Source organism: Carcharhinus amblyrhynchos, chromosome 6 (genome assembly GCF_965287045.1).
Source record: "Carcharhinus amblyrhynchos chromosome 6, sCarAmb.v2.hapA, whole genome shotgun sequence".
In the NCBI taxonomy this organism is placed as follows: Eukaryota; Metazoa; Chordata; class Chondrichthyes; order Carcharhiniformes; family Carcharhinidae; genus Carcharhinus; species Carcharhinus amblyrhynchos.
In genome coordinates, this window is record NC_137329.1 from 41898845 (window position 1) to 41925203 (window position 26359).

Here is a 26359-nt window from a genome sequence, read left to right on the forward strand (position 1 = left end):
CTTTTCTATCCTTTAATAAATAGCCATGAGTAATTGGTACACTATAACTGGGCTGCTTATTCTCATGGGTAGTTTCACGTGACTCCTCACACCATTCCAAAAATAATAATATATGCTACCACAAACCAGTGTCTCACACTGAGATGCCCTCACAGATAACATTACCATGGGTTGTGAGATCTGTTATCTATTCCCTTCCAGAATTGGGTTCCTGGTAGTTTACTCCTAGTGAGCTCATAGCTGTTGCAATAGTTAATGAGTTACTATTTACTAGAAACATTTTAACAAGATCCCATTGTCTCAAACTGATGTGGTTTGAAGAAAGCACACTCAGTACAAACACATGTTTTCCATGTTTTAGTCTGATTCCTATTGAGGTCAAATAGAAAAAAAACCCCAAAATTTAACAACAAATTACACTCAAGAAAACTATAATAATACAGTAGCACTACAAGAGTTTCTGTCTATAAATAACCAGAAAAAGAGAATGGGGAACCAGTGTATAAAATGTTTCTGCTGCCTGTGGTTTATAAGTCACAAATTACATGTATGATAATTATATTAAAATGTAAATTGAAACAGTGTCTTTGTTTAAGTATTGAACAAAATAGTTCTTACCTGGGCCTGGTAGCCTCTCAATAGGCAAGTCTGTACATTTAAAATAACAAAATAAATAAAATTCAGTTTGTGATTATTCTATAACTAAACAAATGCCAGAGACAGAATCCAGCCAGATTGATTAACGTTTGCATTCTGACTTTCCACAGTCATGTATTATCACTGCTGCTTCAAAAATGTCCTTGTATTGTAATATTCTACCTGGCTGCAATGTAGGCCATCTATCTGTGTTACTGAAATGAATAATCAGTGGAAACTAGTTTAAACTGTTGTTCAGAGAGTGCACAAGCACAGGAAATAGAAGACCCAGCCTTTATCATTTGCAACTCACCTAGTTCCTTTATTAATAATTCTTTACAATTCTTTTTCTTGCTTTACACATCAAAGTCCAAGTTGAACAGCCAAGTATTGTATTGTTAGGGAGATTGTCTTGAATCCTGCAGAAACTTTTCACAGGCAATGTTCATTCACAATATAATGAACAATTAGATCCAGATGACCACAGTCTTTGAAATGCTATTTGTGGAGGAGGTGTTACACCTTTGCTTAGAGCGTGTAAATCTTGTTGATCAAGGGAGTTCAAATCCTGGGGGCTGTACTGTTGGACCACTCATCAGATCTTTGGTTGTGAAATTAGTGTCAGCCAGAGTTTACTCCATTTCGTTTTTTTTTGTCAAACCTGCATTGTTCAAAGCATTCACAGAGCTCCAGAAAAGGCTTGTGTGATTCAAGTCGGACATTCAGGTAGATTCTGAAGATCTTCATGGATTTCCAGTTCTAGAATGTCTCCAATCTGAAATATTTTTGCCTTCTGGAGCACATCAGGAGATGGGATATTAGGCAGTACTTAGAGCCATTGTAGAGGTGTTGATATCAATGCACCACTAATTATCTGCATTGATGTGTTGAGGCAGTGTCCAAGTGAGTAAAGAAAAATTGTAGTTACCTTAGGAACAGGGAAAGTAGGGATGCCTGGGGTGGTTGGGAGAAGGGGGGAGCGCTGACATATACCATGCAAATGCACTTTATGGAACATGCAGCCAGGTCAAATATTCATATTTCATACTGAGGCAGCTATTGGATAATATATTTCAATCCACCAGCCTAAGACAGAAGATGAATGACCATAAAGTTCATCAGATGCTTCATTCCCTGCCCAATCTGATGTTCAACTTTGTACAAGTTGCATTTGGAGTTATTGATTAATGACCAGGAATAGCTTATTTGTCTTCTCACAAAGTCAGAGATAAGACTAGTGAAGTCTGCTAAGCTCAGCGCAGACCAAAGCTCAAGCCTAGAAACCTGCCAATTAACGTTGCTATTTTAATGGATTGGTTGATAGCTTTGAGGTGGTATTTCCAGCCTACATACATTCTACATCATAACCATAAAGTAATGAAAACGTTCAAAAGCAATACCCAGCAGAAAGTTACAATTGCACAGAATGATTATAAATGTAATTTCTTCAAGAGGAAAGATGTTTGTTTAAAATGGGATTCTGAAAATCTCATCCGATCTTTATTTCGAATGTGTTACTTTTATGTGTTGAGCACTCTTTTAAGTCAGGTTTTGTACTCAAGGCAATGAGAGAACCAACCTACGACCTGAAGATTTTCTGACACAGCAACAACACACTCATTTCTTTTCACATTGGAATGAGAAAACCAAATACTTGCACTATTAAAACAAATGGTTCGGGAATACTTACTCAGCACAATCCAGATGCATTGTGGTTCTGACTGAAGCCTGAATGAAAGAAAAATGAACAAACAGGATGTTTTTCTTTTGGAGACTTAGCAAAAACACTGAATTTCACAGTGATTTATCAAAAATACAACTTCACTCTCTGCCCCACCTTAACCTCCACATGGCAGTCAGTGCACCCATTGGAGGAACCAATACCTCACAGTGAGATTCACAGAAACCCAGTAGCCTTTCCTTAACTCTGTTTTTAACACCTTCAGCTCCAAGTCAGAAGCTTGTGCATTCAAGTCCCACTTCAGGATTACAGCATGTAACCTGGGCTGACATTCCACTGCCAAATTATCACAGATAATAAACACATCCAGTAGGTTAGATGGATGTTGAAGATCCCATAGCATCGTTTATGAAAGAACACAGAGTTTCCCTGATGTTCTGGCTAACATCACTCCTTTGTACAAACTTGTTGAGATTCTGAAAGATTGACTACATTGTGGCCTGGATAAGAAATTAACCCAAGGGGCATCAGTACAAGAGTTTTAGGATAATGAATTTGCCAGATTTACCACCCCAGAAGTTTATTACTTAGTGTCACAAGTAGGCTTTCATTAACATTGCACTGAAGTTACTGAGAAAATCCCCTAGTTGCCACATTCCAGCACCTGTTCCAGTTCACTGAAGGAGAATTTACACTGGCCAATGCATCTAACCAGCATGTCTTTCAGGGAAGGAACCCAGAGCACCTGGAGGAAACCCATGCAGACCTGGGGAGAACGTGCAGGCTCCTTTGCACAGTCACCAAAGCCAGGAATCAAACCCAGGTCCTGGTGCTGTGAGACAGCAGTGCTAATCACTGAGCCACCATGCTGCCAGATAATAGAAAGGCTAATAAATTATGACTGACATGAGGTTACTAGGATAAGAAATTCTTGGATGGGCAGTGGGTGGCTGGCAGCTGGAGGGAAGAGGATGGGGATAGGGGACTTGCAAGAATCTTAGTTTTCATTTCTCTTTAAAGTTATGTTCCCACAATTTTATTGAAAAATATAAATTTCTAAATTCAGAGTGTTGTGCGTATAAATGCCCAATAGTTCAAGCAAAGAGTTCTTTGATCAAAGATTCCTTTACTTTTCAATAGAGTTACATATCTCAGTATCCCAATTTCACTGAAATGAGTATTTTTTAACATCTACTTGTTATATTTATACTCCATAATTACATACTATTATACATGGAATCTGGCAGAAATTAAATTGCCCACGTTCCCTCAAACACAAAAAAGTGTGAATCTGACAGTGGCTCCTCACTTGTGTTGCTATCAGAAGATGCTGCAGATCTGAATATCCCTTACCCTGATGAGGTTATTGAGAGAAAGCACACTGGAATCTGTTTTGGAGCATCGTAAACTCCCACCAACCAAGAAACATTTGCCGACACAGATCTGTCACCGTTGACGTTCCAAGTATCCGATTTGTGTAATCCACTGGGACCCACTACTGTAAAGGCTGTGATTCTGATAAACAAGTAGAAGAAGAAAGGAACCTTCAATATTTAAAATTGTTTTCCTTCATGAAACACTACAGGCGATAGTTAAGATGAGGCCTCTTAAGGTGATGAGAATGACAGAGTTGGTGGGCTGATAGCAATCAAAGCATACAACTCATATTATGAGGTAGAAGGGAGGCTATGATAGAATGGGCTTTGTATGGATTGGGTTTGATAGTTGAATGGCATCCCTCACTCTCTGAATTTTTCTCATCAGCGAGTTACTAGGCCTCCAATAATGCAAACAACATGTTATGATATTGAATCACAAAGAGACAAATGCAAAGAAATTGAACCAAGATAACTCCAGTTGCCAGTATCAAAGACATGGGCCAGAATTTTCCAATGCTGTATACCCCACCACTGCCAGAGAGAACAGAGGATTTGGCGCTCAGCCAAAACTATTCACAGCAGCAGGACTGGAGAATCCCAGCTGCAGGCAAAGTTGGAGAATTATGTCCACGGTAAATGAGCCAATCTCAGCACCTTGGGAGAGGGAGGGAAGATTTTACACAGGTTTCTGCTCCAATTCACAATCCAATGACCACTGTTGCATGTGCGAACACAGGATCAATCCCAACTATAATCCCTCACTTATCAGACTCATGCCAACTTGGGAAACATACTGAAATGCTGCCAGTTTCCATGGCAACATTCACTGAAGCAGAGAGGAAAGAAGATTAATGTCTTCTTTTACTTCATTGTCATGATCATATGATCACAAGAAATAGGAATGGTTGGCCATTTGACCCATTGAACCCGTCCCGCCATTCAATGAGAACAGATTAACTGATCTGATTAACTCCACTTTCCTATCTGTCCCCCATAATCCTTCGCTCCCCTGTCGATCAAAAATCTGTCTAACCCAGCCTTAAAAGTATTCAGTGACACAGGCTCCCCTCTTCTCTGTGGAAGAGAATTTAAAAGGTTAAACGACCCTCTGAGAGAAAAAAATTCCTCCTTATAAGCATCTTAAATAAGAGGCCCCTAATTTGTCATGGTCCCCTAGTTCTAGATTCCCATAAGAGGGGAAACATCCTCTCAACATCTACCCTGTCAAGCCCTCTGAGAATCTTACATATTTCAATAAGATCACATCTCGTTTTTCTGAATTCCAATGAATAGCCAAACCTATTAAACTTTTCGATTTTCTATTTACAAAAATCAGAATAGTGAACCTTCTCTAAACTGTTTCCAATGCAAGTACATCCCTCCTAAAGTATGGAGAACAAAACTGTACACTGTACTCCAGACGCAATCTCACCAATGCTCTGTAGCAAGACTTCCCTACTTTTATGCGCTAATGCCCTTGAGATAATGGCCAAAATGGAGCACTATAGTATACAATAGCAGTTTATGGTGTTTTACTCTCACCTATCAATCCTCAATGGCAAGTTAGTGCATTTAATTTTCTTTCAACGTTATCAAAGCTAACACATGAAGAAAACTGTGTGAACAATTTGTGAGCTCACTTATAATTCAAAATGAAGGCTGCAACCCACTTCACAAGCACATGTGTCACAGCTCGCAACAACTATTCAGTGATTTCAAGGTAGCATAAAGAAGAAAGCAATAGTAAATCTGTTTATTTGACTAGGTAGCATAGTGTGGGATGTACCTCAGGTACGTTGTTTCCAGCTACATTCACACCCAGGGATCCATTCTCTGCAAACAAAAGGAATATATTCAAGCCTTATACCTTTACCGAATTACCCAGGTCTTGCAGAGCTTATAATTCCCCACTGCTTTCTCTCTGGCAATGCTGTAGTACAAATTGTTCTGATTGTTTGAAATTTGGTGTTTTTGCATTTGTCTGGATGAGCTCAAGACGAAACCGTTCGGTAACATGTCTCTCTCTCTCTAGCAATATCCAAATTCTATACTACTAAATGACCATACGTTAAATGATGTAGCCTTGTGGAGAAATTTTTAGCCAAGAATGCTTTTTCTCTAGTGAGTGTCATGGTGACACCTCATTTGGCTGGACAGCTAGTTCATGATGTGGAACGATGCCAACAGCATGGGTTCAATTCTTGTACCGACTGAGTTATTCTTCTCAACCTTGCCTGAGGTGTGGTGATCCTCAGGTTAAATCACCACCAGTCAGATTTCTCTCTCAAAAAGGAGAGCAGCCTATGGTCTTCTGGGACTTTGGCGACTTTCTTTCTTTTCCATCATAGTGGCATTGCAATAAAACAGCCCGGGCGACAGACCTTCAACCAAAACCATTGGTGAAGTTTCATCAGCAGCTTCAGAATGCACCTTAAGCAACCCAAGGCATGGGTAACATCAGAGCTGCTTGGAATGGCTTTCATTCTTGGAGTCTTTGATCAAAGGAACGGGTACAGTGAAATTCTCAGTTTACCAGCTAGGGGATCAAGAGAATTTGAGTGACAGTCCTGGGACCTGGTGACTATTATCCTCTGGTTGGATGTAGCTGAAAATCATGCACCTGTTAACTGTTACATTCATCAAACAACTGCTGACTGATGTCAGTGCACATGGGGTTATAACCTTGAGCAGGTAACAATGTTAATTCAAACAGACAATTCATATAATTAGCAATGAAAAAGGGATACCTTTCATTTCGACTGATGGCACTTATTGTAAAAGTAACCTCATCATAAAGAGAAGCAGGTATTCTTGCTCCATTTGGGGGTGTTGGATGAATAAACACAGGGCGAAATATTCCAAATGCACATTCTGATATAGCCCTGTCCACTGCAACAATTGAAAGACAGTTACACAAGTGCAGAGCACATTACATAGAATATATCACACATCTGATTCCCTTTCATTGCTGATGTTTACTCAGCCTCCTCACACTGTCAGCCTAAGTAGAATTTGGGAATTAGAATGAACAATATTGTTGTAAGAATGCTTAACATTTACAAGGGATTCTTCTCTCTGCTTTTTTAAGAAGTATGAAATCATAGCAAGTCAGCACCTCTATTAAAAGAGTGGAGGAAGGCATTTGATACAATGAGATCAAACATCTGTGCAATAATATTAATCATGCTCATTTCCAGTGCTAACTTGTCTCAGACAGCAAATTGAGTGGCTGAATGCATCTCTACTATTGTTAATCTGGTTCCCTCACACAATAATGTCCAGTCAGTCTTTCCAGATAGCACTATATGTTTAGGACATGAACACGCAAGTGATAGGACTACTACAGTGTGGGTATTGTATTTCCTTGCATGGTTGATGCTGATAAACCTTCCAGAGCTGGACCTCATTAACAGCAAATTTGTGATGTCCAATCTAACCTTGCTATTAACAACAGTAATAATAACATACGGGAGTGTGTCAATTCTTGCTCAATGTTAGGTTTTCTTTAAAGTTCACAATAATTAAGATGTTTAAAATACTTTTTCAGAAAACCACTTCTTTTTTAAAACAGCACTTATCGAGTCACCTTTGGCTCCTTGGATATAACTCTGATCTAAGCAATAGAGAGCAGAAGGTCCCAAGTTCAATCAATAACAAAATGATGCAGGATATTATTTAGGATGTCTTAACTGACATCAGCAATACTGGGCCGGGAAGAAGAACATACAGTTAAACTTAATTCTCCTGGCCTGGCCTGGGATGAGATAATGAAAGAGTAGGGCTCAGGATGGGTGCATCTCTCTTCCTTTTGTGGCTCAATAAAAGTCATGGTTTGTTTTATACACTTGAGCAGTAACTGGGTACCTTTTCAGGAAAGGAATAGAATAAATTGGAAAGGTTGCTTACCAATTACTACAAATTGCATTGGAATGGAGCTCAAAGCCTTCGTGCTTTGATTTAATGATGCGGAGGAAGCATCTTCAAAAGCAGGCTGCAAGGTCTGTGTGCCATCATTGTGCATCAGGAGAATAGTTTCTCTTGGGTAGTCTTCAACTATCAGTTCTATGCTGTATGTGCCATAGGTCCCACGTCCATTGTATTTAAGGACACAGCTTTCCTGCAAAAATACTTCCGCAAATGTTAACATTGTCCTTTCTCCTCTTCACATCCTTAATATGTTGAAATAAAGGTTTGCTGTAGAGTCTCCTCCTCTAACTCTGACTCAGTATCCCAATTCTATGAAACTCAGAGAACACAGAGTTAACTATCTTCAGAAGGACATGATGTGCTGAAATTGCACTCCTTCATGGATACTGGCAATACAAATACAATAATGCAACAATGCCAAAAAAATATCAAAATTCTTACTTCAAGCATATTTGCTGTTTAAAGTTGACCTGATATGATTTTTGTGCAGCTGTAAGTGGTCACCCAGTACTGGCACCTGACACAGACAGGAGATTGATTGCAAGTTTAAATCAGATTTGAGTTAAATTTAATGCAAAATGTGGGATTTCCTCTGAAACTTTCAAGCACAAATGGGAACAAATAGTACTACACATCCTCCATTCATTTGTACTAACTGGTGGGCAGCCTAGCCAGCAGTCTTTAAACGATCTGCTGCAGACCAACCCCAAAATGTCTTGAACAGTTTTCAGGGTGAACCTTTGCGGAGATGTTTCTCTTGGTCTCACAAGAATACTGCTAGTCACTGGGTAGACTACCACCGCCCCGCACCCCCCATTCCCACCACATCCCCCGAGTGCCTTCAGGTTCAGCACATCCATGGAGCTATGGGATTTTTAAACACCCAGTTTAATTCAGCAAACTGCTCACTAACATTCATCAATCATAGGCTAGCTCAACTTTGAATGATACCTAAGCATGAAAATGGAACTGAACTCCTGCAGATGCCCTACCAGCTTCACCTAATTAGTTCCTTACTGTGTGTATGGTGATTTGTTCCACTCTACTAACATCTCAATGGGCCAAATGGCCTCCTTCTGCACTGTAGGGATTCTAAAATTCTAAAAATGTAGCAATGAGATGAGCACACTCATGACACTGTTTAAGGGAGGAATGTTGGCCGGAATACTGGAAATACTTCTTGCACTTCTTGAAATAATGTCACTGGATTGTTAATGCCCAATGGAACATGCAGACTGAGCCTCGGTTTAAGCAGAACATATCCAACAATACAGCACTGCCCTCAGCACTGGACTAGATTATGTGCGAATGCTTGAAAGCTTAAGGTCACACTCTTGCTGAAGGCAAAACACTTGATGGCTAAGTCCATGTTTTCGGTGGGGGCGGGGAGCTTAATCCAGTCACTTGTGGGCACGTGGTCTACAATTTTCCATCCATTCATTTTAATCCACAGAAAATCATGGCCTGAGCACTCTTCATGTAGAACGAGTGCTACCTGACCACATAGAAGTGTGGTGTAAATGTTTATTCCAATCCTGCTCAATGATAGGATTTATTCACTTATCTTGCAAAATAATAAAATAGTTTTGTTGCCATTTTCTGGTGCATTGTTTGGGCACATGGAGAAGGAGAGGGAACTAGTCCAGGAAACAAAAAAAAATTATTTGTGGTCATCTGAGTAGCATAGTCATATATTTAATTTTTATTAAGCCATCAGAATTTTTTAAATGAAGCAACATTAAAAAAGACTTACTTATATCACAGCATTAGAAAGCTAGCTGAACTACCTGATGTAACGTGAAGAATGACTGTTGGGTACAGTGGGCACATTCATGCCTTGCCCGTTGCCCATAATGACATCTCAGAATATCTCCGTCCTGCTCATATATGGTAAGGTTATAGTTGGCAATGCAATTCTGAGGCACCCTGGGGAAACAAAGCAAAGAGTTAAAAAAGAAGTCGAGGGTAGTAAATTAATCCAATCAGCTGTATACAGAATGCCGTGGGGCTGATGATTATTCTCTGAAATGGCTCACTTTTTTTTATCAAGTGCATCAGGCCAGTTAATCTCCCTTTATAAGGCATTGCTTCATGCAGACTCGAGTCCAACTTTCTTTGCTGCTTTCTGTTTTCTACAGAACACTGTAAGGGACGTAAAGCTGTTGTCTGGCATCGCTCTGCAATTTCCATACTTGGGCAACTTTGTGACAGAGTAAAGATTCTTTCACACATCTACAAAATGAGGTCAGCTTTGCTACTGTATCAAAGTTCATTGATTCAATTCTAGTTAACCATGCACAAATAGGTCAAATACTCTTTGTCTGAAGTGTAACATTTTGGCATGGTAATCCTTCTTAAAAAATAAGCTAGTGCAGAGCTGCAGGGTTAATTTTGTGGAGTTTATTTATACCATGTAAAATCGGTTGCATGGAAACTGTTTAACTGGCATTGATGGAAAAAACTTTCCATTGCTTTTTCTGAAGCAGTATCTGCATTTTGTAACATAAAAATGTATGAAATAGCAGCAGAATTACAGTGATGAGGTGAGAGTGACTGCCTTGGTGTCAAGGTAGCACTTGACTAAGTGTTGCATCAAAGACCCCTGATAAAATTGAAGTCAATGGGAATCAGGGGGAAAGCTCTCCATTGGTTTGAGTCATTCCTAGCACAAAGGAAGATAATTGTGGTCGTTGTTCATCTCAACTCCAGGGCAATTCTGTGAGAGTTCCTTAGGCCCGGCCATCTTCAGCTGCTGTAACAATGAGCTTCCTTCACCATAAGGTAAGAAGTGGGGATGTTTGCTGGTGATTGTGCAAAGTTCAGCACAATTCATGACTCTCAGGTAATGTGGCAGTCTGTGCCCATATGTGGCAAGAGTTGGACAACATTCTCATTTTTGGCACAAGTATCATACAGGTTCAAGACAATGACTATCTCCAGCAAGAGAGAACGTAACCATAACCCCTTGATATTCAATGGCACTTTTACCACCAGCCCACCACTTCCCTACATTCCAACGCAATGCCACTGCTGTCTCCCTCCTCCTACGCTTTTGATCTAGGTATCAGTCCTTGTGAAGCAAGTTGTTTTCTTGGGGTAAAGAACTTTTTAAAATTCTTTCATGCAGGTGGGCATCACTTGTAAGGCCAGCATTTGTTGCTCAACTCTAATTGCCCTTAACATGATATAGTGAATCATCTTGTTGAATCACTGCAGTCCATCTGGTACAACAGGCAGGCAGCAGCAGAAGCCCAGTCAAATTTGAAGCTGCCACTAACTTCCCTAGCTCAGATCTATGACATCACTGAGTTACGCCTACCTACATCCGCCTAGACCAAACTGGCACACAGACATCCTGGGCTTTTACAACGCTCACCAATAAAGATGTTTTCTAAGGTTACAGGGCACTTTAAGCTCCTCGTCCAACCCTTTGCTGTCTGGCAGCATTGATTCATTGGGTCTAGGGCTGTCCTGCCAGGGCCCCAACTCCACAGTTGTCATTGCTACCTCAAAGGAGCAGGAGTCTCATGAGTCCAAAAGACGATTCTGTGGTCCAATTGGGGATTGCAACCCTCAGTTTGGGAATCACTGAGCTTCAAGATGCACTGCAGTGACTTGTCAAGTTCCTTTGACAATAACGTCTAAACCTGTGACCTCTGTCACCTAGAATAAGGGCAGCAGATACAAGGGAACGTCTCCAACTCCAATTCCTTATCCAAGTCACAGACCATCTTGACTTGGAAGTATATCATGTGGTGTAAAAATTCTGGAACTCCTTTTCTGTCAGCATTGTGAGTGTATCTACACATGGACAGCAGAAGTTCAAAAACCATCACCTGCTCTGGGGAATTACAAATTTACAGGTGGGCAATAAATGCTAGCCTTCCCTGTGCATATCCCCTGACTGAATGAAAAAAGGAACAGGCCATTTGGTCCTTCGAGCCTGCTCCACCATTCAATAATATCATGTTCTACCTCAGCTTCTCTTTTCCACACAACCTTCACGTCCCTTGATTTTTTTAGCATCCAAAAATCTACAGATCTCCATCTTGAATATACAAAGATTGAACATCTACAACTTTGTGTTTTCTTGAATTCCAAAGGTTCACAAGCCTTTGAGTGAAGAAATATTTCCTCATCTCAGTCCTAAATGATTTAAATCCTTAGATTATCACTCTTTAGTTCTAGACTCTATCTATCAAGCTCCTTAAGCTATGTGATTCAATTAGATTATTTCTCATTCTTCTAAACTCTAGAGAATATAAGACTTGTCTACTCAATCTCTCCTTATAGATTGATCTCTCAAACAAGGTATCTCTCCAGTGATCTTTTAAAGCACTTCCTTTAAGACAGATATATCCTTTTTTAGGTAAGGACACCAAAACTTTGTAAACACAATACAGGACGCTAGCTGTTGTCCCAGCAAGGTCCAATACAATTGCAGAAAAAATGTTTTTACTCTTATACCCCAATCCTGTTGTGTTAAAGGTTTGCATACATTTCTTCTCCTAATTCTTTCCTCCATCTGTGTGTTAACATTTGGGATTTGTGTACAAGGACATCCAGGCCCTTCTGAACACCAAAGATATCTCTGAAAACTAATTTAGCTCTCTGATATTTATGGGTGACTGAAACCTCTGAATGTTTTATAAAGGCACCACTTACTGTGACAATAAGAACACAGCAGAAGGTTAATATGTAGTCTGTGCTATGTTAGCTAACTACAGTCTAGAAAATGGTTCTGGCACTATGACTGACCTCCATGCTGCTAGATGGGCACAAAGCTCTTGACTGTTAGTCAATGGCTCTTGTTGCAAAGTTGAATTAAGTCAGGATTAGGCTGTGATGGCCTTTCCATTTGAGTAACATACCAAGACTCATTGACATGTCATATATGAGCTTATTCAATGAGGTACCCAAGAGGTCATAACAAACACATATCAGCACCTTCAGAACACAATAAATGCCAATAAAAAATGAATGACATAACTTTAAGTTAATTTGTTGATTGATTGTTCCATTCACCTGGCTTCTTTCAGTCACTTGATGCTATACAAGATACAATGAACTCTTATTTTTCTTTCATTACCTTAAGATAGGTAAGAGAGGTGGTTGAGGAGGTGCATTGATAGCTACATTATCTGAACGATTTCCCAAATCTGCCAATAAGTTAAATGTAAATGGAAGGCTTTCGGTTTCCCTTTGAGATCCCACGATTGGTGACCAACAACAGCCAGTCGGCCTATTTTAAAAAAAAAGACATTAGCCAGTATAGAACCTGATAGCATTCCTTTATCTCACTGATTATCATGATGGCTTCTAAAGTAGAAGGCTTCATGGGTGTGTTTATATCTGCATGTCACTTTTAATAATGAAGAGGACATTTCTTGGTGGCAGAACAATAACCTCTCCGGATAGGCACATACCAGTATAATGCTTCAGAGAGTTAAACTGAATATTCCTCCAATAACCTGCCTGATTCAGGTGGGAAAGCAGCAATAAGTGAAGTGAAGCCTGACACTACTTCATTACTCTTCCCATGCTACAGTCAGGATGGACACAAGACTGATTCATGTAGGGTATTGTGCAAGAAAGAAGCACATATCTGGGAGATAGCAATGCATCCAGTCTGACTGTTCTTCTTTATAATGACAAATGTTCTTCAATAGGTATACACCAGAATGAGAAACAAAATTGACTTACCTTATGTGTAGTGGACTTGTGTTGTTGTGATGGATTATAATCCCTCCGTCAAGCATGCACCAGGTTGCAGTATGGTTGTTGTCTGCCATTGTTTGAGTCCTGGATTTAGTGCAGTTTAAAGCAACGCAAATTCCATCTAAGTTCTGGAAGCATGGTAGACTGATTCCTCTGTAATACACACGCACCTGGCATATGCATTTAAACAATCAATTTAATCAAATACTAAATGTACATCACATGGAGCATATTGCATTGTTAATACATCTGATCAATAAAAAGCAGTACCTGTAATGTGTCACCAACTAATGAAGTTTCTAAGCCAAAAGAGGCACCAAAATAGGAGAATGGAAAAGAACAGCAGCCTTGGAGGAGAGCAGCACTCGCTGCCAACAACCACATTTGAAGACCCATTGCTCTTCATAGGTTGTCAGTAAATTCAAAACGAGAGAAAAACAGGATACTTAACATGTTAGGAAGCTCCGAAATATCCTCTAGTTAAATACATAGACAAAAGGAGAGCCAAAAGTAGAAAGACTAAAGTCACTGTGAAACTCTACCAAAAGGATATCTGCTAGGGAGCTAGGGTTTAAAACATAATTCATCTTACAGCACAGATTGGTTTGTTACTTCATCTGCTCACAGTGATTAGTGAATACAAAATCCAGGGCGGCTTTTTAAAATCTATTTATCATTTGTATAGTTGCCAAGATTCAACCTCGTGATCTTTGCTATTACATGTCAGCCCAATTCTTTAACTATCTGAGAGCTGTATTTTCTTCCAGCTTCCCAAATCTACCTAATCTCTTCATGCCTTCATTGAGAGCAGTCTCAGTTCTAATAGAGTGGTGGTAGTTTCAAATCATCTTGGTTCATTTGGTGACATTCGTGCCTTTGGTGTTGTCAGCCTATTCTGCATGTTTTAGGTCAGATAACTGCTTAAAGAGCTGGAAATTCACTACATATTCCTCCCTATACCAACATCACCAGAAACAGATTAACTGGCCATAAGTGAAAAATGACTACTACAAGTGGTTCTACATGAATGATCACCGCCTATCAATCTGATTTATTATCACTTTATGTGGTGTGTAAGAAATTACTGAAAGAGGTTTTAAGTAGCAAACAGAAATTAAATCTCTTTGTTATTGGCAGTGCTGGGCTGTACATTAGGTTCAGTGGGACAGGCAATGGAGACTGAGTCTTGAAGAACAATTTATATAAAGAGAGATCTATGTTTTTTCTCAAACATGCTGAGACTCCTCAACTCATCAGTTAGATCGTTAACCAAATACTAAAAAACGTTTAGTGTTTGAGAAACACCAGCATTGCAGATTCCTCAATGACAGGATTTATGGTTCACTGCTATCCAGTGTTGAGACCTTAGTGATTCCCAGTTTGCACAAGTAGAGTCACCTCTGAATTAACAGGTTGTGAATTTAGGTCCTCACTCCAGGGCCTGAGCACAAAACTCAAGGCTGGCACTTCAGTGCAGTACTGGGAATGAACATAAGAAATAGGAGCAGGAGTAGGCCATCCAGCCCTTCGAGCCTGCCCCGCCATTCAGTAAGATCATGGCTGATCTGTCGCTGCTCAGTTCCACTTTCCCGCCCTCTCCCCATAACCCTTAATCCCCTCTCCTATCAAAAACCCATCAACCCGCGTCTTAAAAATATTTAGCAAGGCAGCCTCCACCACTTCAACGGGCAGAGAATTCCAGAGATTCACCACCCTTCGAGTGAAGAAGTTCCTCCTCAACTCCGTTTTAACCCGCCCCCCTTTTATCTTGAGGCTGTGCCCCCTAGTCCTACTGTCTTTTTGAGCGGGAAGAGTCTTTCCACCTCTATCCTATCCACCCCATTCATCATCTTATACGTCTCAATGAGATCTCCCCTCATTCTTCTAAACTCTAACAAGTATAAGCCCAGTTTATTCAGCCTCTCCTCATAGCTCAACCCCCTCAACTCCGGTATCAGCCTAGTAAACCTCCTCTGCACTCCCTCCAAGGCCAAAATATCTTTGCGCAGGTGCGGTGGGGTGAGAAGTTAAGCCAAGACCCTGCCTGCTCTCTCAGGTGGACATAAAAAAACTCATTGTACCATATGATGAAGAGCAAGGGAGTTATCCTGGTACCCTGGACAATATTTGTCCTTCAATAAGATTATAAAAATAGATGATGTAGTTATTGTCAAACTGCTGTTTGTGGGAGCTTGCTGTGTGCAAGTTTCTTCCCTAACACACACTGCTGTCACATACAGTATTTATGTGTTTTACTTTTATTCATGATCAGAGTCCATTAATGTGTGAGGTTAGTGTTTATTTCCTTTCCCTCAGTGTGACTGTCACAATCTAAGTAATTTGCAGTAGCAAGCTTCACTGAACAAAAAAAAAATTGTCACACACTCGCTGTGGAGGTTTTATTGCTGAATCTCACATACTACGACAAACACAAAGACGAGATACAGATAAAGAATTAGAAATTGAAATTATTTCAGTCTCTTTGTGGCAAGCCTGTAGTTTCTCAGTTGAGTTTATACTTTAGTTGAAGTGGAGGTCTTGAAAAGCAGAGAAATGTCAGTAAGTTGTGATGCTTCCTGTAGTTGAATTGCCAGAACGCAGGTTGTGAAGGAGATAATTCCTTTTCCCTCTTTCAAGGTATAGCTGATGGTTGTCTTGCAGCTGGTTCAATGGCTTTTAAGATGATATTTCTTATGTGAACAGTTTCTACTTTTATTTTTTAATAAGAAGTTAATAAACATTGCTATTTTAATCATGTGGCCAATTAGGAGTTCAAAGTTCTTCTTCCACAGGGAAAGGGCCGTGGTTGCTTTTCTTCCTATGTGAGAGTCTTCCATGCACTTAAGGTCATCTTAAGTGAGTGATTCATTCAAGTAATCCTTTCAATGCTTTTCGTGAATAGGACATTGGGTTTTGATGGTTTCCTGGTCCAGGGCAAGCCACCTAATATGTGATAGTCTTGTTTTGATTTTGTTAAGGATGAACCAAGGACTTGTAGTGGCTGGGATTGTTCATGTTTTAATGAAATATTTGCTTGAATTTATTTCTGTCTGGAGCTGATAATACCAAAGTCACACAATTATGTTGTCAACCAGCTTAAATAGTCTCAAAACACCAGGTTAAAGGTCAACAGCTTTATTTGGTAGAATGAGCTGTCAGAGCACTGTTTCTTCAACAGGTGAGCGCAGGATTTGTTTCACAAACAGGGCATATATAGGCACAAACTCAATTGCAAGATAATGATTGGAATGCAAGTTTACAGGTAAAAATTTACAGGTGCAGGCAATGTGAGTGGAGAGAGGGTTAAGCAGAAGTTAAAGAGGTGTGAATCGCTGAGCAGAAACTGATAGCCAAGTTCCGCGCATATGAGGATGGCCTCAACTGGGATCTTGGGTTCATGTCACAAATCTGTAACCCCCATGACTTGCTTGGGCTTGCAAAATCTCACTAATTGTGCTGGCTGGAGACAATTCACACTGCTCCCAAAGCTCACGCTACCAAATAAACCTGCTGGATTTTAACCTGGTGCTGTGAGACTACTTACTGTGCTGACCCCAGTCCAAACCAACTTGGACTGTGGTAACTCCACATCATAACTATCTTAAAAACATGAAACAAACTTGAGGAACAACACCTCATCTTCTAATAAGGCATGTTACAGCTTTCTGGATTTTACATTGAGTTCAACAACTCTCTCCTCCTCCTTCACTCCATTTATTATCTCTATCATTTATTTTCTGCCATTGATTCATTTTTTGATTCCCTTTTTTATCCTGCTTCCTGAAATTAATATATCTGGGTACTGATTTATAACTTTTAAAAAAGGCAGTTACATCAAAAACACTGGCTTAAAAATGGCTGTCACATGTCACCTCACATTTGGGGTTACAAGCTGGCCAGGCATCTGGAAGTTTCAAAAAGTGGATCCCAATGAACATGCAGGACCACATCCTTGTATGACGTCAAACTTGCCCTTATCAGGACCTACCTCAATAAATCAAAGACAATACGGCCTCTGACTTTGTGTGTCCAGGACTGCCAGGTAACAAAGGAGAACCTACAAAATTGGTTGTGCACAATATAAGTGATAGGTGTTGCAACAGTCAGGAAGTGTGTTGACTTTTAAAAACATTTGTAATAGCTTTACCTGGGTCTATTTTAGTACATTAAAAACTGACATCTCATGTTGTAAAGCTTGTCTACTGAATGGGCAGGGGGAGTTGCACAGGACCAAGCACAATCTTAAATAAAGGCATCTATTTACTGATGAGTTCCTTCCTCTAGTCACTTTTCCTGTGAGCCACCAGATCCAATGCTGCACAGGAATCTATGCTGGGGGATACCAATTAAGGTTCTTGAGTGATTGCTGCAATTTTTAGACCACATGGCAATTTTAAAAAACATAGGCAACTTCATAGAACTGAAGAGGTTTTAATGGTTAGCAGCTGAAAATGGCAAAGCTGTTGTCTTCTCATGTCACAGCCTTGCCATCAAGTGAGGATTTCTTGGGGAGGCTACCAGTGGGCTATGCTGTATTCAAGGGAGCTAGTGGCAGTGATTATTATCACTGGACTAGAAATCCAGAGACTCAGGGTAACATTCTGGATTCGAATCTCTGAATTCAATAAAAAAATTTTGAATTAAAAGTCTTTAAATGATGACCGTGAAGCCATTGTTGATGGCTGTAAAGAAACCCATCTGGTTCATTTTAGGGAAGGCAATCTGCCTTTATGTGGTTCCATCTCCATGGCAATGTGATTGACTCATAACTGCTCTCTGGAACAGCCCAGCAAGCCACTCAATTCAAGGGCAATGAGAGATGGACAATAAATGCTGGCCCAGCCAGTGATACCTACATCCCATGCATACATTTAAACAAAAATCACCTCCTGGCTCTTGTACCAGCTCAATGTATGTAATTGGATGGTGAACACAAAGACTTCCTCTAATTGGCAGCCTCTTGTAAAATTAAGCCAGCAGGCTGGATTGGAACCTGGAAATGTTCATACCTCGTGACTGTTTTCAATTTGAGAAAATGCAGTCCCAGAGCCCTTCAATTTAATCTGTACCTTACACCACACTTCCAATGGGCTTGACTAATAAAACTCTTTCAATCAATTGTTTACAAATTAAAAAAAACTTAGTCATTCATCTCATCTTTGCTTCTTAGATGTTTGATTCTTTGTAGATTAACCACTCCAAAAAGCACAGGTGGTAAGTGTGCTGCTAATCTAGGAAAATAGAGCAGTTAAATGTGCAGAGGGCAGCAAGCCAGGATTAAGTAACAAAAATATGAAGATGGATGAATATTTTGGATCTTGTGTAAACATATTGAGATCAGAAAATGTTTATGGAAAAATGACTGAGGATTATATAAATGGGGCATAAACCAAAGTACAGTGGATTAGACATAGCCTGTAACAGTGAGCCAACTGGCAACTTCTCATTCTGTGCTTTCTTTTGCTAGCATTATTTTTGGAGGATGATATTTCTAAAAAGATAGGGGTGATTTTTCCATTTCGCTGCATTGATTTTTTTCACAAAGCAGGATGAGAGATTTCAGTGGGGCCGGATTAGCGCGATCCACGCTGGGCATCTGGTCCAAGCGCCTCTCCAGCACTGCATTTCCAGCGCAGAAATAGATGTGGAGTTTCATGAATTATGCATATACTCATTATAATCTAATGTGATAAATGTTCTGTTCTGGGACTGAAGTCTCTGGGCCCACTATCCTCTCTCTTACCAGGAGTATTTCACTCCAGGGGGGTTTATTGTAGCCCCCCACTTTTGGGGAGCTAGCAGCCCAGCCCCCCTAGACTGAAGAGGAGATACCCACAGGGTTGGGTGGGCAGGATGCCCCCAGGTATTGGCACCTTGACAGTGCCAGTCTGTGCACCTGGCACTGCCCAAGGGGCAAAGTGCCAATGCCCAGGGGCCACCTTGGCACTGCCCATCAGGCATGGGGCAGTGTCGGTTGGGGGGAGCCTAAGGATAGCTAGCAGCCTTGCCTTGACTTGAAACACTTTGCTCATTGTGAATTTCCAAGAGGTTTTAGGGATAGTTATTGTTTCAATATCCAGTATTTTGCATTTTTGATGCCTCTTCCTCAGTTATGATAGGTGTCTAGATTGTAGGTAACGTCTCTCTTCACATTCCCAAACGTGATTTGTTGGTTTCTTCTCATATTTCATTTGAAAGCTGAAAATCATATTTTCAAAAAAAAAAGTGCACAAGCCTCATAACAGCATAATCATATGGATCCTGTAAACCACATATCCTGTGAGACAATGGTGAGTGTTCAACACAACTGCAGCATCTTCTCTAACACCATCTCTTGAACTTAAGTTAAATGCATTATTGCTGAAAGGAATTGCTACAAAATGGAAATAATTAAGTATAGCATTTTGTGGCAACATAGTTTATCTACATAAAAGGTGAATGTGGAAGAAACTATGGATTACAGACTAGCAAATAATACATCACTGCACATTTTGATGTCAACTATAGCAGGAGTCTGATATTAATATAAGCACAAAATCCTAACAGCCTAATTAATTCACTATAGCAAGTCAGTCACTCATGTCTTAGGCTTTTCAAATTACCCATCAGAAGCAGTTGGAAGCCCAAATTTTGTCCCAGAATTGGCTTTAAAGGATAAATATAGAACAGTCAAGAAGTATTTCTTTACAGCTTTAATTGGTTATGAAAGATGTTTGAAACTGTAGCATTAGATTTATTTGATAAACTGTTTCGATAAAGACAGGAAGTTTGTTATTGCAAATTGTGATCTTATGACATGATTAGCATACTTCTCTATCAGAAATTGGGAATACTGCCAACTATTTTGCTTTGTCATGCCATACAAGAAAACATCGACTCCACTGAAAAGTTAATTTCTGGACAAAGGTTTGTTCCCAAGCTACCTGGCCAGCTGTTTGTGACATATGAAATTGTTTGGTGGTAGCCATGCAATCAAAGCTTTTTACTTGCACTCTTCAGAACAGTTTACAAGAATAACAATTGAAAAGGGAATAACCATTTATACTGCATGAGTATGCTGATTGGTTAGCAAGTAGACGCTGATTGGTAGAGGGACTGATATGTTGAAAGCTAACTGCCAAGTTTTTTGTTCAAATTCAAACGGAACACAGACTCTACCTTGTAGAATGAACCAGGGAATACTGACCCACAAGCTTTTGTTTAGTTGAAAAAGGTGCAATATGTGAACATGCTCCTTCTTGCAGCAAAGTACAGAACCATGTGTGAATACATGTAGCAGCAAACCTGACTGATAATCTTAAATTGGTTTTGTGTGTAATTCTTAGCACAATGACCACTGTTGAGACAATGTTGCCCAATCACAGAATTATATCTAATGTGGACACGACATTTAAGATTTTCAAAGATGGATTGGATGTGTATGGTCAGTACTTTTGCCACTTGTGAACAACCAAAAGGATATGTTGTTTGATGATGATAGGACCATGGCCTTCATACCTGGCATTAGATGGGCAGTGAAATTCAATATGAAATATATTGCTGTTGCCTTTACAATTGCAACTCTTGGAAACAGTCCTATTGAGTGCAAGATTAAAAGTTTCAATAGGATGCTTCTCCCCTCCTCAAAGTGAGTATTAAATGAAAGGTACTCCAGTTTAGATATCTCCCTTTACCACAAGGGATTTTGTGAAGCCCGTCTTCTGGTTCAAAAGATAGGGCCACTGTCATTTTAAAAAAAACTAATTTCCATAGAAAGAACCTATGTATTGGTTTTCCAAAATGTTGCCTTAAAATGGAATCAGTTTTTCAGGAGAGCTCCATGTGGGATGCAAACCAAAACTGGGCAAAAGACAATCATTGGAACGTGCCCAGGGTCTAAACATTATGCATTCTATTAATTTATGAGTAATTGGAAAACCTCTGATCAATGTGAGAGGGGGAGTAGAAAAAAGAAAGAAATCTAACGATGAGAGACAAACATAGACAGAGGCACTTGAGAAATACGATTCCACAAGAAAGACGTCATTTTTTATAATACGTTTCATAACTTCAGGACACCCAAAGCCCTTTACAGCCAATGAAATAGTTTTGAAGCATAAGTCACTGTTTGTACAAAGGTAAACACAGCTGCTAATTTGCACACAGCAGTATTGTGTGATAATTAACAATCTTTGTTGGCATTTTTGAGTTAGGTGTAAATGGTGATTGGAACAGCAGGATGAACTCCAGAATCTTCTTCAAAATGGTGCCATAGGATGGAAGAACAAACCTAGATTTAATGCTGAAGCATCTGAGCGCAATCAAGACTCTGACCTTCTGGTTGCTTGCCATTTTAAACACGTGATCCTGCTCTCATGTCCACATGCCTGTCCTTGGTTTGCTGCAATGTTCCAGTGAAGCTCAATGTAAACTGGAGGAATAGCATTTCATCTTCCGGCTAGGCACTTTACAGCCTTCCACTCTCAACATCGAATTCAACAACTTCAGAGGATTTGCTGTATCCCACATTGGTCCCCTTTGTTTTCATTCTTTTTTTTTACTGTTCTCTACCTTTTATTTATTGTCTTTCTTCATTTTCCTTCCCTCACCCCCCATCCCTTATCTTTTCTCCCATCCCTTCCCCTTTTCTATGTTCTATCTCTGGCCCAGCCCCACACCGCTGCACCACCTCATCTCCCCCCCACAGTGCTGCACCACCTCACCTCCCCCCCCCCCCCCACCCGCACCACCACCACCCCCCCCCACCCCACCCACCACCACCCACGCACCACCACCCCCACCCCACAACATCTTCATGTGCCACAGCTTATAGTTTCTCTGTTATTTGGCCTTTCACACCCTTTATTCTCTGTCGACAGCTTTTAGCGATCTTTCCCATTGGTTTCTATGGCTAACTTTCATTCCCTCACCCTGCAGTATAAATATCTTCCACTTTCCATGTCTTTTAGCTTTGACAAAGGGTCATCGGGACTTGAAACGTCAGCGCTTTTCTCTCCTTACAGCTGCTGCCAGACTTGCTCAGATTTTCCAGTGTTTTCTCTTTTGGTTTAATGCTCTAGTCTTTGGAGTGAAACCAGAATCTTCCATCTCAGAGGCAAGAGTGCTACCACTAACACCTAGGCAGGAAAAGGGATAAAAGCAAGAAACTACAAGGTATTGCAATCTTGCTATATTTTGTTTCACTTAAATAAGATTACCCACCAGAGTGAGGTAGGATAATGTGTTCATTATTTGCCCAATATGTTTTCATTATTGAATGAAATGCATCTAATTAATCTATGTACAATCACCATACAATGGAATAAAACCTCATTGCATTTAATAAGCTGTTGTACCTTCAGAGACTGAAGAAACATATACATCCAAATCAAGGGTTTCATTGATGTACAGTAGCAAGGCTGCAGTATAGCATAGCAAATGAAAATATTTAAAATCCTTGCAGGAATGAGTGAAGCTATGAACTATGAATTATCTATGTCTGATCCAAATTCGTATAATCTGAGAAATAAGGACAAGGAACGACCCAAGTTCCACTTTAATAAGAGAAAATGTTGGTAATGCATTGCTGGTAAATAGGCAGTGAAAAGAGAAATAAATACTTGAACACGTATTGGCTGTATATTGTCAACATTTTTTTTAAAATTGAAGACACATTCATCAGATGAGACATACCAAGAGCCAATGTCAGTCCCCAGTAATCAAGATAGTTAAGTTGAAATTTGGGTTCTCCTTTTGCTTCTTCCCTTTCTGAAGGCATAATGTAAAATGATATTATTGAAGACCATATATAGCTTTTAAAAATGTTGTGGAGCTGGTCATAATTTTCTTCCTACAACAGAACCTCTATATTCTACCAAATGAAGGGCATTCCTTGATGGATAATGGAAATTCCAAGCTAATAAAGGGTTCCCAAATACTGCCTTCATATTAGTACAGTACAGGTTCTGAAACTTTACTTAGTGCCACTTCCAAACCTACCAACTACCCACATACCCCTAGCAGCATATAACAATTTATCGCACCATAACAGAATGAAAAACCCCTACAAAGTGCTTCACAGCAACATTGTAAAACTGAGAATTATGTCAGATGACCAGAAACTTGGTCAAAGAAGTATATTTTGAGGATCATAAAATTCTTCCAATGTTCCTCAAGTATTTTCATTGTCTGAAAAATAATCAGGCAGGATATAAAATGAGCAGGCAATTAAAAGCAGATAGTTTCCCAGCTGGCAGGTTAGATGGGAATTCAACTGTTTTTCCAGAGTTTAAATTGTGAAAATTGTCACACTTGCTTTATAATTGTAACCAGGCCAAATCTTTGACAAACGTGAGGTCAAAATCAGAAAATATATTTTGCACATGCTGCATTCATTAGCTGTTTATGAAGGACACAATGTCAACTGTGGTTCTGTATGGGGTAGTGTATAATCTTCCATGCATCAAGGTCTCCTTATATCATGCACCACTCACCTATTGAGGCAACAGGGAAGTGAGTTGCCTCCTTGTTCTATCACATGCCAGAAGAAGCTCCTGTCAACCTATGGGGAAGCCATTCTCCTAACACCTGAATATACTCCTGCGTACATTATACAATAAGACTGTATTAGAGATGTCACACTCCTGTATTTTGCATGTTACACAATGATGAGTTATAAAAAGTACTCACTTGCACTATTATATACTGTATAACAATACATAACTATAAATTCTGAATAAAAAGTGAAACCATGATGTGTACACTTTTCATATTAGTATATTTGTATTTCACTGTTCATCATACAGTCTTGCTTGGCATTAGGGAGACCAAATGCAGATGGTGTAACCACTCTGTGGAACACGTCCAGTCAGACCACAAGCATGTTCCCAAGCTTGCAGTGACCCACTATTTTATCTCTATCTTGCTCCCAATACTGAATAATCTGTCCTTAACCTCCTGTATTTTTTTGAGCTTCATTGAAACATAGCACTTCATCGTTTGACTGGATACTTCAGACAACTTCAACAATTCCAGACAGTAGCCTTTGACCCCACTTGGTTTCACTCATTTTTTCTTCAGATAGAAGCTGATGATTCTGGCACTTTGTGTTTCTTTTGTGTGCCATTACAACTCCCTTTGGTCCTGGACCAACATCTGTTTTGCCATTAAATTGCTCCTGTCTTCCATCTATGATAGATTCCCTTTTGTTCTTTTGACCCACCCTTTCACTTGATCAAAACCTATTACATTTCTAAATTTTCCCAAATTTGAAATATCAACTAGAAATACTCCCTCAACAAGCTGTTTGGCTTGCTAAGTATTTCCAGCATTTCTTTTTTTAAAACTGGTATTCTGTAACACACCTGCCAGCTGACCAATACTGCTGGCTAATTAAAGGACTAGGCTTCATTTACACAGATATGTCACGCTGCAACTGTTAATGAGTAGTCCAAGCAGCTTGCCGGTTACAGACCAGCACAAGTTGGCCCCAGGCAGTTAACACGTGGGAGCCCAAGATGGCTACATTTCATTTGTTCTTGCCGCTCTTCATCTATTATCTTCATCTTCATTTAACATCTATTGTTCCTATCACACCAGGTTGTATTAGGCAGGGTGACAACTACAGATGCTATTTAACGCAAGGTGTTGTGTATCCAAGGTTGCCAACCCTCCAGAATTGTCCTGGAATTTCCATGATTGGAGTCTGTGGTGCTGTAGTTTGTATGCATGTATGAAATTATTGTGCAGTTCTGTTGAAAATGAAATCTTTCTGGCCTTCAGCTTTGTGAAGGAGAAATCACAAAGGCTGTGGGCCATGTCAGAAGGTTTGACAATATTTACCAAGCCACAAATAAAAGGTCTGGCTTTTGAAAAAAGTGTTCAACAGAACAAACTGTATTCTAACATCAGCATGACTGACGAAATCTGGTACAACTACATTACAGCTATTGCGATAGGTGACTAAAACCTCAAAGTATATTAATGAGTATCTTAAGAGGAAAGAGAAGTGGAAAGGTTTATGAGGACATTCCACAACCTAAGGTTTAGGCAGGCAAAGACATGATCACAAACACTATGAAAAAAATTCCATGGGATATGGATGTCATTGGCTAGGGCAGCAAATGGCTCTGTGTTTATTTTCTCTGGGTGTTCTGATTTCCTCCCACACTCCAAAGGCGTGTCGGTTAAGTTGATTGGCCATGCTAAATTGACCCTCAGTGTCTGGGGGATTAACAGAATAAATACACGGGGTGACAGGGTAGGGCAGTATTGTTGCCAGTGCAGGCTTGATGGGGTGAATGACATCCTTCTGCACTGTAGAGATTCTATTGCCCATCCCCAACTGCACTTGAGAAGGTGATGAGCTGCCTTCTTGAACATCTGAAGTCCATGCGTTGTAGGAATACCCACAGTACTGTCAGGAAGCTTCAGTATTTTGACCAAGCAGCGATGAAGGAAGCTGGAGTAATGAAAATCAGAAGTGTCCATGCCACTAGACTTGAAGGACAGAGACCTTGGGACAGGGAAGGGAGATTATGGAGGAATTTGATGTCATAACCTTAACGTGTGTACACAGTATAAAATCACATGCTAACAATTCTATTAAACAATATCCATTTTTATTTTCACTAACACTAAAATCTTAAAGCATTCACTTCACTTGGTCAAGCTTCAGCTGAAATAAAATTCAGTCAACATGATCCGCATAGTTAACTAAGCAAAAGGAAATATTTAAAATGCCCGAGATCTGTACAAAGTAGAATTTAAATTTGTAAAAGCTTTAAATCTTGCATGCATCCAGACAATAAGAATACCAATGTCAGAGGAAATATCTTTATTCTGAGGGAGGGAGGGAACGAAAGAAAGAGAGAGAACTCTGATTGGTAGTAGCATTACCGCAGAAAATGCACCAGTTAATAGTGACCGAGTTAAATTTTCTAACAACGTTTGGCAGTCAAACCACACAGCCTGATTCTGATCTCTCAGTGAACCAGCAAAATGTCTATCACTTTTACATAGTTTTAACAGTCACATGTAC

At 39.9% G+C, this 26359-nt stretch overlaps 1 protein-coding gene across 1 annotated transcript in view; it reads right to left on the reverse strand.

The window, feature by feature from the left end:
• The window catches only part of LOC145344451 (uncharacterized), a 35485-nt gene extending 21670 nt beyond the window's left edge, over window positions 1-13815 (reverse strand). The window contains exons 1-9 of the mRNA XM_080191588.1: window positions 13612-13815; window positions 13327-13511; window positions 12713-12865; window positions 9411-9549; window positions 7603-7813; window positions 6444-6585; window positions 3671-3832; window positions 2327-2364; window positions 619-648 (exon numbers count right to left, since the gene is read on the reverse strand). Of these exons, the coding sequence (XP_080047714.1) occupies window positions 619-648; window positions 2327-2364; window positions 3671-3832; window positions 6444-6585; window positions 7603-7813; window positions 9411-9549; window positions 12713-12865; window positions 13327-13511; window positions 13612-13737 (1186 nt within the window). The 5' untranslated portion in view covers window positions 13738-13815. The remainder of the gene's footprint in view (window positions 1-618; window positions 649-2326; window positions 2365-3670; window positions 3833-6443; window positions 6586-7602; window positions 7814-9410; window positions 9550-12712; window positions 12866-13326; window positions 13512-13611) is intronic.
• Window positions 13816-26359: the final 12544 nt, after the last annotated feature.